We start from the raw sequence: 17,137 nt of genomic DNA, 5'->3' as shown, positions 1-17,137 counted from the left end.
TCTTCCTTCTTTTCATATACTATTCGAGATAATATTAATCATTCAAATAATTTGGTAGAAGCAAGAAAACATAACTCTGTATATTATAATTATAATACAACCATTGCATAGTTATTATTATCATGATCTCTAGCAAAAGATTCTTCCGATTAGTATATTTATATTTTTAATATATATTAAAAATCTTATGAATGAAAAAAGCTATATAAATTATACACTTTCAAAGTTTGATTTGGTTCTACATGTTACTTTTAAATACACTTATCATTAATATTCTTACCATCAAGTATATTCACATAATATTTAATCATATGATGTAAAATATATATTGTTACCAGTGGAAACACATGAATACACATGTGTTTATTTCTTTTATTCTTGTAAAAATTTATTAAATAAAAAAATATATTTTATTAAAAATTATTATAAAAACAATTAATTTATATACTATTTATTATCAAATAATTTTTTAATATAAATAATTATTTGAATTTAAAAAAATAGTTATTAAAAGGATAAAATGATAAATTAATTATTTTAATTTATAAAATAATTAAATTTAGATTAGTAATTATTTAAAGGGTAAAAACATGGAAATATTATTATTTAAATTTAAAATAACAATTATTTAATGGGTAAAATGAAAAAGAATGTATACATAAAAAATCGAATCCTGATAGATATTGGTAAAGTTAACAAATATTTTTCTTCTTCCATTTTTAAAGTATAATTGATAAAAATTAATAGTTTTCTTTAAAATTCAACAAATCATTAAAAAAAATGTCATTTTCGAAAGTAATCCAAGTGGGAAGATTAATGATTTCTTATGGTACACCAATTTGCCACCTATAATGCATGTAGAAGCATAACTATACATCCACACCACCGACAAAAACTTAACTTGATAAATGAATTTTTATTCTAAATATAGAGTTTGATTTTTAAAATTGTGTGAGAATAATCTTATAAAAAAATGAAATTATTTTAAAAAAAAATCATGATTGCAAAGTTATTTAATTTATTTTTAAAAAATATTTTAATGAATTTTAATGTATCAAGAAACTAAATTCGTGATCTCTTATTCTCTGGGAACCGACATTGAAGGAAAGGAAACATCTTATATTGTTGAATTTGTTAAAATAGGATTTGGAAAAAGTATTGCTCGAGGACATGCTGTCATGTCTCGTCAACATATTTTATATGTTGAGATCACATATAAATTCGTACATGTGAATGCTGTTTGTGTTTTTTATATATTAATTAAAAATATTTAAATGAATTGGATAAAATTATTGTTGTGAATCCAACGACTAGTTTATTTTTTACATTTTGAGTTAATAGTAGTGATCTGAATAATATATAAAGTAAAAAAGAAATGTACAAATTTAATACATTAATAATTTATATCTTTTTTCATATTTCTGATATAATTTTTATTATGACTTTTTGTTAGTTTTTTTATGATTCCCTATAACTCCTTTTATATTCAAGTATATTTATTATTATAAAATAACTAAGTTATCATACTTTCAGTAAAATATTTCTTTTAATATTTTCTTTCTATTTTGTAAAACACTTACATAGTATGATGAAAAAATTATGACCTCCAATTTTTTATGTTTATTTTTTTTTGTTGTTTCTTGTTATATGTATAACATGTTCATGTTTCTAGTTTATCTTCTCTTCTTACTCTTTTTTTCATGATTCAACACATGATTATTATATTCATAACACATGATTATTATATTCATTTGAATGAAAATTTCTTTCTTGATTCTTGTCCTTCAATTATCGAAGTTCTTAATTATTATGACTGAGTTCACATTATGACAATATTATTATATACGAAAAACAAGTTTAGTTTCATAGATTTATCCCTAAACCTATTTATGGTCACTCTATGCTTTCTACATGACAAGATTGTAACAATTTGGTTCTATATTTGATCAATCATCACATTTATCCAATTTATTGATTTATCCACTTTCTCAATTTGTCAAGATTCTCGTTCTCAATATTCTCATTCTCAAGATTCTCAATTCTTTCTTAAAATTCTTTTTTTTTCAAAGCTCTCAAATTTATCAAGGTTTTCATATCTTAAAATTTCCTTCATCCTACTACTTTCTAAAATTGCTACTTTCAAGTTGCACCTTCATAATCTTCATGTCCACCTTGGTAGGGGTGTTAGATATCTTTCAATTTTCTTTTATGATTTTCTTTTAAGTTTTCTATTATGATTTTTTTTGTTAGGTTTTATGTTATAATTTTCTATTACTTATATTTTTCTATTATATTCAAACATATTTCTATATGGTAAAACAACTATTCTTCTATTGTAAAACAACTAAATTATGATACTTCTAATAGTTTTTTTTTCGAGTTTTCTTTTCACTTGTATTTTATGAAAAACACATAAAAGAAAACATGAAGAATTTTTTTTATTAAAAATATGAGAATTTAATTATTTTACCATAAAAAAATATCCTTAAATATAAAGGGGAAATACAGGTAATAAAACATTATAACGAAAATCTAACTATAGAAAATTATAACAGATTAACGAAGATATCAAAGTTATCTCTAACAATAATTAAACGTAAATTATCTTCATGAATATTAATTATTTTCTTTTAATTAGGTGAATATTGTGAAAAAACAACTAACATATATAAATATTAAAATTTATTTAAACACTTTACAATTTTCATCAAGTTTTCTTTCAATTAATACAAACTTATTACTCTACCTTATGACTAATTACATAATTACATGTGTTTTTATTTAAATCTTAACGCTTTAGTTGTATTTATAAAATTAGTATGAACTAGAACATAAAACTATGTTTTTATTAAAATAATATTTATATATAAAAAATAATATTAATATAATAAATAATAACATATTAATAAATAATAATCAATTATCAAGATTTAGTTCATAAATATAATTCAAATAAATACAAATTGAGATGCTTTATTATTAAATCGCGTCTATATTAATATGTTAAAAATTAATCTCACCTCATTTTATGATCAATAATAATTTATAAATATATAACTTTTAGTTTATGGAAATATCTTTTAATAACACATGAAAAGTTATTGAACACTGGAATAAATAAACAAATGATTTTATTTTTCTAACCAATGTTTTTTTATGCATAAAACAATCTTCTAAATTCACCACCAGTGTATTGTAAAAGTTTGGTGCATAAAACCGACAGACACATAATTGGTTGTTGAAAAAGGCATTGAATACGTTATCACCTTCTATTTTGTAATTAGAAACCCTAAGGTTTTTGGTAGAGCAAAACGTGATGCCAACTACCATTAATAGCCTTCATATAAGATCATAATATATAAAAAATATACACACATAAATATTTTATACTCATTTTATATTATTTTTTTTTCTTTTTACTCTCTTTTATCTTAAGAAAATATAAAAATTCACTTATTTATGATCATTTCATCTTCATTGCTTTGTTCTTTTGAGTGGACCTGAGGGAGTGGATTTGAACATAAATTTTTTTGTCGTTTATTTGAGTGAATTTGGAGGTGAATGAGAGTGACTTTGAAAAAAAATTTTTTTAATTTGTCACGTCAATACAATTCTATACTAATTCTTACAAATTTTATTTCCATATTCACTCTCATTTACCTCCAAATTCACTCAAATAAACGACAAAAAAAATTATCTTAAAATTCTCTCAAATACCCTCAAATCCACTCCCTCAAATTCACTCAAAAGAACAAGACCTATATTATGTGTCAAATAAATGTAAAAATACGTTATTACGACGTTAATCTAATTTATAATACATTTTTGGACGAAAGAGATTAATACTTTATTGCTTTTTACTATCAAATGAAAAAGAAGTAGGAAAATGTGTGTTTCTTTCTTGGTCGAGACACCAAAAACGAACATAAAACAAGTGGAGAATGATGTCATTTGCACATGTAGACTTTGTTTGTGTGCCATCACAATGTACCGATAATAACTACGCAAGCATATTGTCATTGGAGACAAAAAACCAAACATACAACAACGTAGAAGAAAGAACAAAAGACCTAGCTCATCATATATAATAATATATTGGAATTTGGTGACAAAATAGAAGGGAAATGAAATGTAATAATTTCTTAATACTTATATTCTTTGTACTTTGTGTTCCTATCAAGTAGGATTGACTGACCGGGCATGCTTAGACAATATCGAATATGTGGAAACGACAATCCAATATGTCTGATCGGGCCTCTCCAGCCGTTTGTTGGAGACAACATTTGAATGTTCATGAATGTGTAATTAATGAGGTAACGGTCATTGTCGAGCAGTTAAGATAAGCTTTGAACGTCATTAAGAGGTAAATTAATGGATAATATTCTCTGAAACCATATAAATAACAATCGATTGAGAACGGAAACTCTCGGTTTTTGACTAATTTTCGATAGACTTGCAAGGACAAATTTTGACTTTAGCGTCGGAGTATTTTCTGTAGGTCACCCCACTTTGAGATTGAGAGAGCAAGAGTCAGGAGGGCAGGAGGTAGTGAGTAGGACCGATAGCGTACCCGAGCGGTTGCAGCAAGAGTGGCCCACGGTCCCTTTGAGCAGAAACACTTTGCATTTATTTTACATCTAACATTAAAAATGCTTACCTAATAACACTAACTACCTAAAGGTTTTATAAAATTTTCATTGACATTTCTTTACATTACCCATTTTTTTCTTAATTATTGTTAAAAAAGTATTATAGGATATTTTTCTATAGAGAATGGTCAATATTTTTAGAAACTAGAAAAAAAATTGTAATTTTATAATTCTTTTGTAACTAATATAATTTACTTAAAAGGTTAGTATTGATATAAATATTTGTGTTTAGTTTGGTAATAATAGCACTATGGTTATAATGATAAATTTACTATAAAGAAGTTAAATCATTTTTCAAATATTGGTATTGATAAAAATGTGCTGTTGTCGACTTTAACGTGGTGACGTGAAATATTAACTTTTAAAAAATAAAATATAGAAAATTACTTTTTAATTAATTTAACTGTTTAACCAAATTTTTAGACTAAAATAAATTGTTTCTAACATGTTTAATAAATAAATATTTGTATAATTGAATTAGAGGCAGCACTAATATAGTTGCTTAATATTATTATGCATTAATAAAATCGACTTACCTAACTTTATGGTAACACTAATTATTTTTTAACTATTTATTATAAGTAAAAAATATTTGATAAGATCATATTGGCTCGACTTAGTGTATGGTAAATAAAATAAAATCAATGTCAACATAATTAATGAAAATTTTATTTATTTATAGTGTTTATATTTATTTATAGTGTTTATATTTATTTAAGTTCCTATTAATTAAATCAACACTGATTTATATGTTGTGGGTATGTATGCTTTCATAAAAACATATAAAAATAATACATTACCTTAAAAGATGTCAAATCTTCTTTCATTTGTATTTATCTTCTTTATTAACACAATTATTTTTTTCATTCATTTATACACATTCTTTATTCATACTCATCTCTCTTTTGTTAATGGTAGTAACAACCATTCCTTATAATTGCTTATTTTGAAAGTTTAAAATAATATTATCTTTATATATTAAATTACTCTATTATAATTAATAATTAAAACTGTAAGTATTAATAATTTAAATTATTCAAGTAATACAAACAATTTATTTTTTTAAATTATTTTTAATTTTAATTTTTGTTTTAGACAAGTTGAAAACTTTAATCTAATTCATAGGTTTAAACTCATTTTGCTACATGTTACTTTACATAATCAGTTGACATTATTTGAGTAAAAATTTGTTTAATATTTAATAATTGTCACAAACGTTTATTAGAGTGAAAATTAACTTAAATATACAATTAATCTTAAACGAATAACTTTTATTTTAATAAATACAGTGACAATTATTAAAAACGAAATACATGAATAATTATCCTAACTATTAATTAACTTTAAATAAAAATAGTAAAATTAAACTATTTATATTAAAACTATAATTTCTTTTATTATTATAATAAAACCAAATACATCAATACTCATTGTAATTATTCTTCTATATATAATTATACAAAATGAACATTAAATTATTAAAAGGTAACAAAAAGGAGATTTTTAAAATCTGACAGAGATATGTCGAAATTAATTTGACACATTAACTACTACACTACTACTTCATGACCTATAATTACCATATATAGTAATTAAATTTGACACATTAACTACAACACTACTCTATTATCATCATCGTCTCCTAGAGTAGATAGATTTAGCCATTTCTTTGGCAAGAGAAAGAAATAACATATCTAATGTCGAGAAAAGCTGATGAACTATTTATGGTACATTAATTTGACTCATTAACCAAAACATTACCTCAAAAAGTTATTACACGAATATACTTACCCTATTTCTTATTGGGGACAAGGCAAAGTCACGAGACCGCAAATACGAAACATCATCTTCATCTCACATGGAACCAAATCCTAAATGTAAACCCCACGAGACAAGACCACCATCACCAGCTAACAACACAATCGACAACCATAGAAGACCAAATTTGTCGTCCTAAGAGAATAATACATTCAATAATAGTGTTAGAAGTGTTATTCTTTCCAACATACTTTTCTTAATACACTCTTCTTTTAGCAATTACAATTTATTAAAAATTATAAATTAAGATAAATGTTCTTAGTAAGTCAATTTTAAAATTAATTCAACTTTTTAAAATTGGTCTGTATTAAGAAATAAACTTTAAGCCTAATTAAACTTCACAAAATCAACTTGTAAGATAAGGTTTGCACTCATCTATATACTTTAAACTTTAAACTAGTCTTATCTCTAGTCGATGTGAAACTTCCAACACACCCCTTCACACTAAGGTATATTCATTTCGAGCGTGAGACTAGACATTAACAAGTGATCAGATAACAGTTTAATAACAGGTGAAACAATATGCCCAACAAACAACAAATATCGCTAGAATAAGCTCTTACTTAACTCTGATACCATGATAAGAGGTGAACTTTAAGCCTAACTCAATCCCACAAAATTGGCTTATAAGGTGAGGTTACTTCGGCGTGAAGGGATGGGTCGGAAGTCCTACATTGACTAAAGATAAGACTAATTTATAATATATAAGTGGGGCAAATCTCACTTTATAAACTGATTTTATGGGATTGAGTTATTCAATGATGAATGATTCAATAAACTTAACAAATAACAAATTTTTGTTAAGATATATTTTAAATAACTCTAATATTATATGATAAGTGAATTTTAAGTTTAATCCAATTTTATAAATTTTTTATAAGAATTGTGCTCGTATATATAATGAAAATTTGTTTTATCGTGAAAAATTTATTAAATAAACAAGATAGAACAATCTAATTATATATTTTTTAATTAATAAATTTTAATTCATGAAATAATATTCTCTAACTCATGGGGATTACTATGTGATCCACAACGCGTAAGAGAAATTAATAGCATGGGTGCCCACCACATGCAAACAAATAATGTGAAATGAACAGTGTGGTAGGGTGGTAACCCTATGACAAGAGGAATAATAATATATGCATAAAAGAAAAAAAATAGTTTTTTTAAGTAAAAAAATGGCAAGATATTTGCATTGTGGCACTATAATGCAAGAGAAATGTAGTTTTCAGGATGGGATAAGCATATTCGTGGCTATCAAAAGAGAAAAAAAAAGGCACAGTTAAAACATATATAAAGAATAAAATAAAAAATAAAAAATTACATGCTAGGTACAAAATTGTGGCACGACAAAGGTACGTGACACATGTGATACATTTGACTTAGAAGTGTAACTATCGAGATTTGTGGTTTCAATAATTGACATTTTATTTCGTATCTAAGTGTAGAAAAGTAATTGTCAGTTATCACATGGTTTGATTTGTATATATTTATGTTGTTTAGATTCACTATCGTGTTTAAGGATAAAAAAATTGGATTATCATGTAATTTGATAGGTTAATTGCTGTCATTTTATTAACATGCACAGTAATTCACATGCTATTACGTGTATTTAAGTAACATGTTGTCACACTTAGCAAGTTTAGTTATATTGTTATTTCAGTGACGTACATAATCAATTGACATCTGTCACAAGTCTAAAATATAAAATTTCAAATGTATTTATTTTATTTATTTTAATCCATTTTAGATTCAAATGTAGTTAATGCTTTTATATTTTTATGTTTTTCCTTTTAAAATGTTTTTCTGACAGCTATTTATTCGTATTATTTTTGTTGAAAAAAAATAAATACAACGTAGCTTTGGATCATATTTCGGTTGGTAGGGTTGAGAAATATATCTTCACACTTAAACCACTTCACATGATTCAGTTTATCTCGCATTTTTATATTTAAGTCAGTTTTTTTATATTAATTGATTGATTATTACAGTTAAGTTTTAAATGTTTAATAAATACAATTAATTATTTTTTTATCTTATTTTTTTATTTATAAGATGTAAATTTTTTTTTGTATTTATAAGATGCAAAATTTGTTATAAGCATGTATTATTTATTAATTATTATCTTGAGACTTTCTTATGTCATCGGTCACTAATGTTTGCAGGGATCAATCAATCTAAGTGAATTTGGAGGTTTTAGAGAGTTAAGATAATTCAATTCGATTGGTACGTATACATGATATTACATATTAAAATGTTTAATATTAAAAAAATGAACTTTTATGAATAAGAAAAAGGAAATTAAAGTAAAATAATAAATATAAAATGTGTTTATGAAAATATTGGGTGACTTGTCTGTTTTACTCTTAACATTTGAAATCCTTCACTGTGCAACTCTTTAACTGAAAGCAACTGTAACATAATAAGGAGTGGAGCCCGACAGAATGATGATCTTCTTCATTGCAAAACACTTGCAATTTCTTATTTTTTGACCAAAGGTTATCTGCTGTTAATGCCGTAGTTGTAAAGTTGAAGACTTGAAGCAATAAACAAGGCTTTGATTAAAAAAGCATAAAAGAATGAACTTTTGTAGTTTCAAACTCTCAGACCAAAGCAAAAAACAGTCCAAATACCAAAACAAAACATAAATAGTAAAATAAAACACAATTCCCTGACATGTGCGGAACTCTCAGGAAGTAGCAGTTGGTACCACTACTAGCAGAAAGAATCACAGACAAAAGCACTATGGTCTTAGGTACACAGCTTTAGATCAGATTCAAAGAAACAGACAGCAGAACCCATACCTCAAACTCTCTCTCTCTCTTGTCTTAAATACTTTCAAAACTTTCCCTCCATTCAGTTGTAGGGGGAAGAAAGCAAGAAGCTATGGAAACCATCTCAGTTTCCAAGCTTCTAGTACTTGTTTTCACCATCTTGTTTGTGGGTTCTGAGTTTATCCATTGCAGTGTCACTTATGATAGGAAGGCCATTATCATCAATGGCCAAAGGAGAATCCTCATATCTGGTTCCATTCACTACCCCAGAAGCACTCCTGAAGTATGTATATGCATACATATGTTCATTATAATATGTCTCCCTTTTCTTCCAACTTTTTTTGTTTCTGTTTAAAGTTTGCTGATTGATTGCTGCGTTTCTGAGTTGTTTGTTTGAAATGTGTGTTGTTGCAGATGTGGGAGGATCTAATCAGGAAGGCCAAAGGTGGAGGTCTTGATGCCATTGACACTTATGTCTTCTGGAATGTTCATGAACCATCTCCTGGCATTGTACCACTCTGGAATCTGGATCTTCACTGCATTGAATTCGGTTTTAAATTCTCAAGTACCATCTCACAGTGTGTTATTTTTAATTGCAGTACAATTTTGAAGGGAGGTACGATCTGGTACGGTTTATTAAGACAGTGCAGAGGGTGGGGCTCTATGTCCATCTTCGGATTGGACCTTATGTGTGTGCTGAGTGGAACTTTGGGTACATACACCTTCAACTTTCCCTTGTGGATTTCTTTGGTTTGTTGGTGTGAATGTGAATGCTTATTGTGATTTCAAATCACATTCTTTAATGATGCAGAGGGTTTCCTGTTTGGTTGAAGTATGTTCCTGGCATCAGCTTCAGAACAGATAATGGCCCTTTCAAGGTTGGACCTTAACTTAAATTTTTTAGTTCTGTCTCTGTCTTCTGACTCTCCCTGCTTAATCAACAAATCTTGAATGGTCTAAACCAGAAAAATACTTCTTTTTAACTTGTTCACTTTTTAGGCTGCAATGCAAGGTTTCACTCAGAAGATAGTCCAGATGATGAAGAATGAAAAGCTATTTCAGTCTCAGGGTGGTCCAATCATTCTTTCTCAGGTCGGCAGTTCCTTTTACCTTTTTCACCACAGGAGCGTCATAGCTGAAAGTGTTTCTTCAAAAATTGTTTCCCACATGTTTTTTGCATGGCAATAAGTTCCTCATAAAGTGAAATTTGGATGAATGTTCAAAATTCCTGGAGCACAATTCTATCCTCTTTCTTCTATAAAATTCTGAGATCCTGGATTTCTTTTTAAAAAGCTTGTCAATAATGTTACCCCAGTCATCACGGAACCATATTAAATTCTGGTATACTGAATCAGATAAGTCTTATAACAGTGTGATTATGACGTTTTGGTTCATGATATTTGCATTTGCAAGCTACACAAAAACCATGGATTTGATCTGGAACTCACAAAAATCGTGCTAATACATCACTACTTGAAGATAAAATCTTAAATTTGTCTCTACCTTTGTTAAAATTTCTAGATTGAAAATGAGTATGGACCAGAAAGCAAGCAATTGGGAGGTGCTGGTTATGCATACACAAACTGGGCTGCAAAGATGGCTGTAGGATTGAACACAGGAGTTCCCTGGGTGATGTGCAAGCAAGACGATGCCCCAGATCCAGTGGTGAGCAATCTCAAGCTCTTAGCTGCTTCACTCATTCATCAGTTTCAGTTGTTACACCATTAATGAGAATTACTTCAATACCAGTCTTTTTCTCTTTCTTTAAGTTCATCACAATTAGACTTTTATTAAGGGTCTACTCAATTCTTCTCAACAGATAAATGCCTGTAATGGTTTCTATTGTGATTATTTCTCCCCAAATAAACCATACAAGCCTACCCTTTGGACTGAATCTTGGAGTGGCTGGTAAGTTATATAGTCTTCTTTTCTTTTGTGCATGGTTATCTGAATTCTTTACCCTTTTGATCTTTTTCTCTCTTCTTCCCATTTTGGACATCAGGTTTACAGAGTTTGGTGGTCCAATTTACCAGCGACCAGTGCAGGATCTAGCTTTTGCAGTTGCTCGTTTCATTCAAAAGGGTGGCTCATACATCAATTATTACATGGTTGGTGTTCTTCAATGATTTATTTCGCATTTAACAAAACATACTAGAAAATATTAGTATTCTCACGGGCTTAATGACAAATGATATAGTACCATGGAGGAACTAATTTTGGAAGATCGGCTGGAGGGCCATTCATTACCACAAGCTATGACTATGATGCTCCAATTGATGAATATGGTCAGATAATTTTGCTTTGAAAACATCAAGAGCATTTATTTGTAATTTATTCCGCCATAAATTCTTTTCATTTTTTGTTCTAGTGTCAACAACGAATCCTATGAAATAGTACCCTTAACTATTCAAGTAAATAACAGTACCTGTTTTAAAAGATAGCTTTGTCTCATAATCTGTTCTATCATGGTCTGTATAAGAAAATTAAGTGAGTGAGTGTTTCACCGCATTCAGGTTTGATCAGGGAACCTAAATATGGTCATTTGATGGACCTTCATAAAGCTATTAAGCAATGTGAACGTGCTTTGGTTTCTTCAGATCCCACTGTCACATCATTAGGAACGTATGAGCAGGTCAGTTGCCTCTGATGTAAAGCAGTAACCTCGTCTAGTTGTGTACTTCTTTAAGATAAACTACTTTCATGGTGAATTCATGTCGTAATTATCTTCCAGGCTCATGTGTTCTCTTCAAAAAATGGAGCATGTGCAGCTTTTCTGGCAAACTACCATTCCAATTCTGCTGCAAGAGTGACCTTCAATAACAGGAAATATGACTTGCCTCCTTGGTCCATAAGCATCCTCCCCGATTGTAAAACAGATGTTTTCAACACTGCAAGAGTAAGAATGTTTAAAGGGGCCTTTTATTCCATCTTAATTTAGTATGATGGAAGAAGAAGCTATTGTTTTTCCATCAAGTATTTGCTATCTGCTTTTCCCTTTTGCATCAAGTTATTGATTGGATTGTTCTGCCTTCATCAAGGTGAGGTTTCAAACTACAAAGATACAAATGTTGCCTAGCAACTCTAAGTTGTTCTCATGGGAGACGTATGATGAAGATGTATCTTCACTATCAGAAAGTTCAAAGATCACAGCTTCTGGACTATTAGAACAGCTAAATGCCACCAGAGACACTAGTGACTATCTATGGTATATAACCAGGTGAGTTAGTTAGTATACAGATTTTCTTCTAGATTTTTTTAACAGCAGTCAGTGAATTCAAAGTATTTTTGAGTCATGCATAAAAGCTTTCTTTTCTGAAGAAATTCTTGAATTCTGCCGTTTCTTCAGTCTTTCAGCTTTGAATCTTCCTGTCCATCTCAAATCAATGAAATTCTTTGTTTCACTTCTTAGTTCTCAGCAGTTGAAATCTCACTGTTTTCTGGTTTGCATGCCACACAGCGTTGACATTAGTTCATCAGAATCCTTTCTTAGAGGGGGGAACAAGCCCAGCATCAGTGTGCATTCAGCAGGCCATGCTGTCCACGTGTTCATCAACGGTCAATTTTTAGGTTTGTAGTTTAACTCGGTAACTCTTATGATTGGAATCCAACCAACATGTGATGATTCCTAATTCCTTTTACAGGCTCAGCTTTTGGGACAAGTGAAGACAGAAGTTGCACATTCAATGGCCCTGTCAACCTACGTGCTGGAACCAATAAAATAGCCCTTCTCAGTGTAGCTGTTGGATTACCCGTAAGTAACTTGCTTTTGAACTCCAATTTGAACTTGATCATTCCTTTATACTTAGCAGTTTGCTCATATATTGATAACTTTTGTTCTTCTTTTTACCTCAGAATGTTGGATTCCATTTTGAAACATGGAAAGCTGGGATCACAGGAGTTTTGCTTCATGGACTTGACCATGGACAGAAGGATTTGACATGGCAGAAATGGTCATACCAGGTTTGATAGACATAAATCTAACATATGCGTACAGAGGATTTATCATACACTTTTTAACTATGGTATATAAACAAACAGATTGGCCTAAAAGGGGAGGCTATGAATTTGGTGTCTCCAAATGGGGTTTCATCTGTTGACTGGGTGAGAGACTCTCTTGATGTCCGAAGCCAGTCACAGTTGAAATGGCACAAGGTAAGAATTGTTAATGGTTTATGATATAACAACATCTTAACGTGTAAAATGAGAAGCCTGTTACTGATCCTGAACATGGAACCTTCAGGCTTATTTCAACGCACCTGATGGAGTTGAACCATTGGCCTTGGACCTTAGCAGTATGGGAAAGGGTCAGGTATGGATCAATGGACAAAGCATAGGGAGATATTGGATGGTTTATGCAAAGGGTGCTTGTAGTTCTTGCAACTATGCTGGGACATACCGGCCTGCAAAATGCCAACTTGGTTGTGGACAACCTACGCAACAATGGTAATACTTTTCAATTGAACTTCAACATGACATCCTTGTCCTCAGGAAAACTATACTCACATAACTGTTTGTGTGAAAAAGCCACATACCCCTCTATGCAGATCACAGAGCCATTATGTTTTTGTGGTGTATCAACTTATGTGATTTAACTTTTATAGAAGTCTTTTCATTTAAGTTATCTAAATTCAAGTTCCAAGTCAATTTTAACTTACTAGAAATGTTTCATTTGTTTTGAATTTTTTTCCCTGTAAGTATTTACTGAAACTTTTATTTAATCAAGTTCTCAATATCTTAGAGTAATACCAAAGTCTACAAAGTGGAGTCTGATAACGAGACAACCATTTTGGATACAAACACAGTCACCCTTGAATGTGTCCAAAGCTACTTTATCTGTTAGCCTCATCCGTGAATTTGGACAATGGAAGAGTTGATTTAACCTTTTTCTATTTGGAATTTTGTAGGTATCACGTGCCAAGATCATGGTTAAAGCCAACAAATAACTTGATAGTAGTGCTTGAAGAATTGGGTGGCAATCCTTGGAAAATATCTCTACAGAAGAGGACAATACATACACCAGCATCTAGTGAACCCAATTCAAAGAACTGAAAGAACGTGAATATTAGTAGCTACATGGTAATAATCGACATAAAAAAATTGGATGTCTATTTGTGCAGTTCTCTGTCTTCCATTGGCACTGGTAGATCATAATGTTGATGAAATTTGCTACACTTGGTAGGAGTTTGGTTCAACCATTGATGTGTTTATCTCCAATTCCACATTCTCCTGATCTTGCATCTGATGGAGAATGACAGATTACACAAAAAGTGTGGCAAATTTGATTTTTAATTTATTTTCTGGACATAACTGTCCTTATGTATGTGTTTTGGAAATGAAAAAAAATTACAAAATTCAGACTTGTGCTCATATCACTCTTGTAATCTGTATATCTCAATACACGCAATGCAAGTATCAAGTATATCAGTGATTATCTCTCAAGATTTTCTACCATACTTTTTTATAACATCATATTATCTTTTAGTATTATAACAAAAACACTAAGAACTTCATTTGAAGTGCATCACTAACTGATTCTAAGTACAGTTCTTGAAGCAGCACTTTATTGTTATAGTTTGTCAAAACACCTTGACTATATATAGTACTAAAAATACCCTTATAGTACTTTGTTTACTCCGTCAAACAAATCATATATAGAAAAAGATAAGTCCACGGTAATGATAGAAAAACACAGGCACGAGGCTAAACATTCTCATAAATGCTATGCTCACAAAGTTAGTACTTCAATTTCCATTTATTTTCATGTAAATAGAAGGCAACAACAATTTCTTTTATTCTGTGACTCATGTTCTGCAAACTGCATAGCCATAGATAGAGAAAACATGCACACTGAAAAGAACATATTAAAATGTTTTATTGTTGTTGTTGATCTTCCTCATGTGATGCTGATGGTACTTCACTTCAAGCAACAACAGTAGAAGTAACAACAGGAGAAGCAGCATGCTTCTCTATGGTTGCGTGCAGCTGATCCTTGTTAGCACCCACAACCTTGTCCACCAGCTCACCTTCTTTCAAGAACAAGAAGGTTGGCATAGCCTCAATGGACCATTCCTCAGAAACACTCTGAAAACATCAATGCAATGAACAATCCATAGTATACTAATAGTCCATGTGATCTTTTAAGCTTGAAAATAAAATGATGTGACAAAATAGATTCATGTGCTTACACTCAGTTCATCCACATCCACCTTGAGGAAGATTACATGAGGCATCTTCTTAGCAAGCTCTTCAAGAATTGGGGCCATAAAACGGCATGGACCACACCAGGAAGCAGTAAAATCCACCACAACCTAGTAATTTATGAGGACGTTGTAGTGAAAAGATAACATCATACATAACATAGAGATCCTTTTTTCTTTTTATATAAAGAAAGCAACATGCTATAAACCCTTATAAAGCACATGAATAAAAAAAGGTTCCTTGTGTTTTTTATTTGCTCGTTTTTCTTTAAATATAAAAACACCATCCTGGATTTTTAACTGGTTTTCAATTTCTTATCCATGAAATAGAGAAAGCGAAAAAAAGAATACACTTTTAATGTTTTCAGCAGACGTATTAAGCCAGAAACAGATAAAAAACAGAGTGGTACTTTCATAATCAATGAAAACAAGTAAATAACCTTAAACTGAAGAGATCTCAGAGAAAACAAAGTAAAGGTGATGGAGAAATTAAGGTTTGTTTGGCTACTAACAAGTTTTTTGGAGTCCTTTCCCTTCTGGAAACGGTCTTTCCACGAGTCAACGGTCTTAACAGCAATGACTTGTCCCTCCTCTTCAGCCATGTCTGAAATGTTAGTTCTTGCCTTCTTCACCTTAGTTTACAGAATCAAAGAGAGAGAAAGATTTTTAGAATGTGAGGTAGCTGAAAGACATAGAGGAATTTTATATAGTACTCCTCCTAAGTTATTTTCTGTATTTAATTGTAATCTTGTAATTCTTTTAAAAAATTAAACATATTTTATGTTCTTAAATTATTATAAAATATTATGTTTAATGTAAGATTAATTTTAAATTATTTTGTTTTTACATGGAGTTATAATTTCATTGAAAACATATGAAAGAAACATTTATTACAATATGAGAAAATATAAAGGAAACTAATAAATGCAGAGAATAAAATATATATACTATATATTTTATTAAATATAATACATTATTTATGTTTTTCAATTAATATATAAAAATATTAAACATCTAATTAACTGATTAGAGTTATTGCAATTTAATTGATTTTTAACGTTAAATATGTAGATAAAATAATTGTTAAAAAAACTTGTTTTATACACAATTAAAAAATATGTAATCTTTCTACTAAAACAAATACATAATTAAAAAGAAAGAGTGGTTGTGGACGTTAAGTAAATGGAGAATACAGACAATAGCTTCTATAATAAGCTGACAAAAGTAATAAATGGAGAGAGAAAGAGTTGTGTGGTCAGAGTATTATAGCCATAAAAGTGTTAAATAAATTTTGGATTAATATTTTTATTTATTATTACTATGATTTTCTTAATTATGTTTCAAATTTCTAATTTGGTTATTTAAAAAAGATGATTAATACACTATTCTACGTTAAATTAATAATAAATATGTCTTCAAATGTAAAAATTAAAAACTAGCCAAGAGTAATGATAGTTTTAAAAAATAATACCTGATTAATTATTAAAAGTAATATTATAAATATAATTTTTATTAATCAACTTTTATTTTACAAGAATTATAATCCTTTTATAACTTTTTTCTTAAATATTTTATCTGTTTTTTTAATAAATATTTGACTATACTGTGTCTCTGTTTAAATATCACAGTACCTTATATAATTTTTGGCGTTAAAGCTTATAATCCTATCCGATTATAATTTTGAACAAAATAAATC

At 29.2% G+C, this 17,137-nt stretch overlaps 2 protein-coding genes across 2 annotated transcripts; one reads left to right on the top strand and one right to left on the bottom strand.

The window, feature by feature from the left end:
* Positions 1–9,054: 9,054 nt before the first annotated feature.
* Positions 9,055–15,250, top strand: LOC148204790 (beta-galactosidase 5-like). Its single transcript, XM_088097726.1, has 18 exons — positions 9,055–9,527; positions 9,659–9,754; positions 9,844–9,956; positions 10,056–10,122; positions 10,244–10,336; positions 10,766–10,909; positions 11,064–11,152; positions 11,247–11,352; positions 11,442–11,529; positions 11,758–11,876; positions 11,976–12,140; positions 12,283–12,461; positions 12,702–12,811; positions 12,886–12,995; positions 13,097–13,204; positions 13,283–13,396; positions 13,485–13,687; positions 14,149–15,250. Exons 1-18 carry the CDS (start codon positions 9,357–9,359, stop codon positions 14,291–14,293), a joined length of 2,220 nt encoding a protein of 739 aa, XP_087953852.1. The 5' UTR covers positions 9,055–9,356; the 3' UTR covers positions 14,294–15,250.
* Positions 14,921–16,122, bottom strand: LOC124821858 (thioredoxin H1-like). The gene is made up of 3 exons (XM_047293804.2): positions 15,954–16,122; positions 15,430–15,552; positions 14,921–15,325 (listed from the first exon to the last, which is right to left on the bottom strand). Exons 1-3 carry the CDS (start codon positions 16,041–16,043, stop codon positions 15,164–15,166), a joined length of 375 nt encoding a protein of 124 aa, XP_047149760.1. The 5' UTR covers positions 16,044–16,122; the 3' UTR covers positions 14,921–15,163.
* Between the last annotated feature and the right edge of the window lie 1,015 nt (positions 16,123–17,137).

This window comes from Vigna umbellata, chromosome 1 (genome assembly GCF_029865625.1).
Source record: "Vigna umbellata cultivar VRB3 chromosome 1, Vumbellata_1.0, whole genome shotgun sequence".
Lineage (NCBI taxonomy): Eukaryota > Viridiplantae > Streptophyta > Magnoliopsida > Fabales > Fabaceae > Vigna > Vigna umbellata.
The sequence above is the reverse complement of the archived record's forward strand: the minus strand, read 5'-3'. Positions and strand labels throughout refer to the sequence as shown.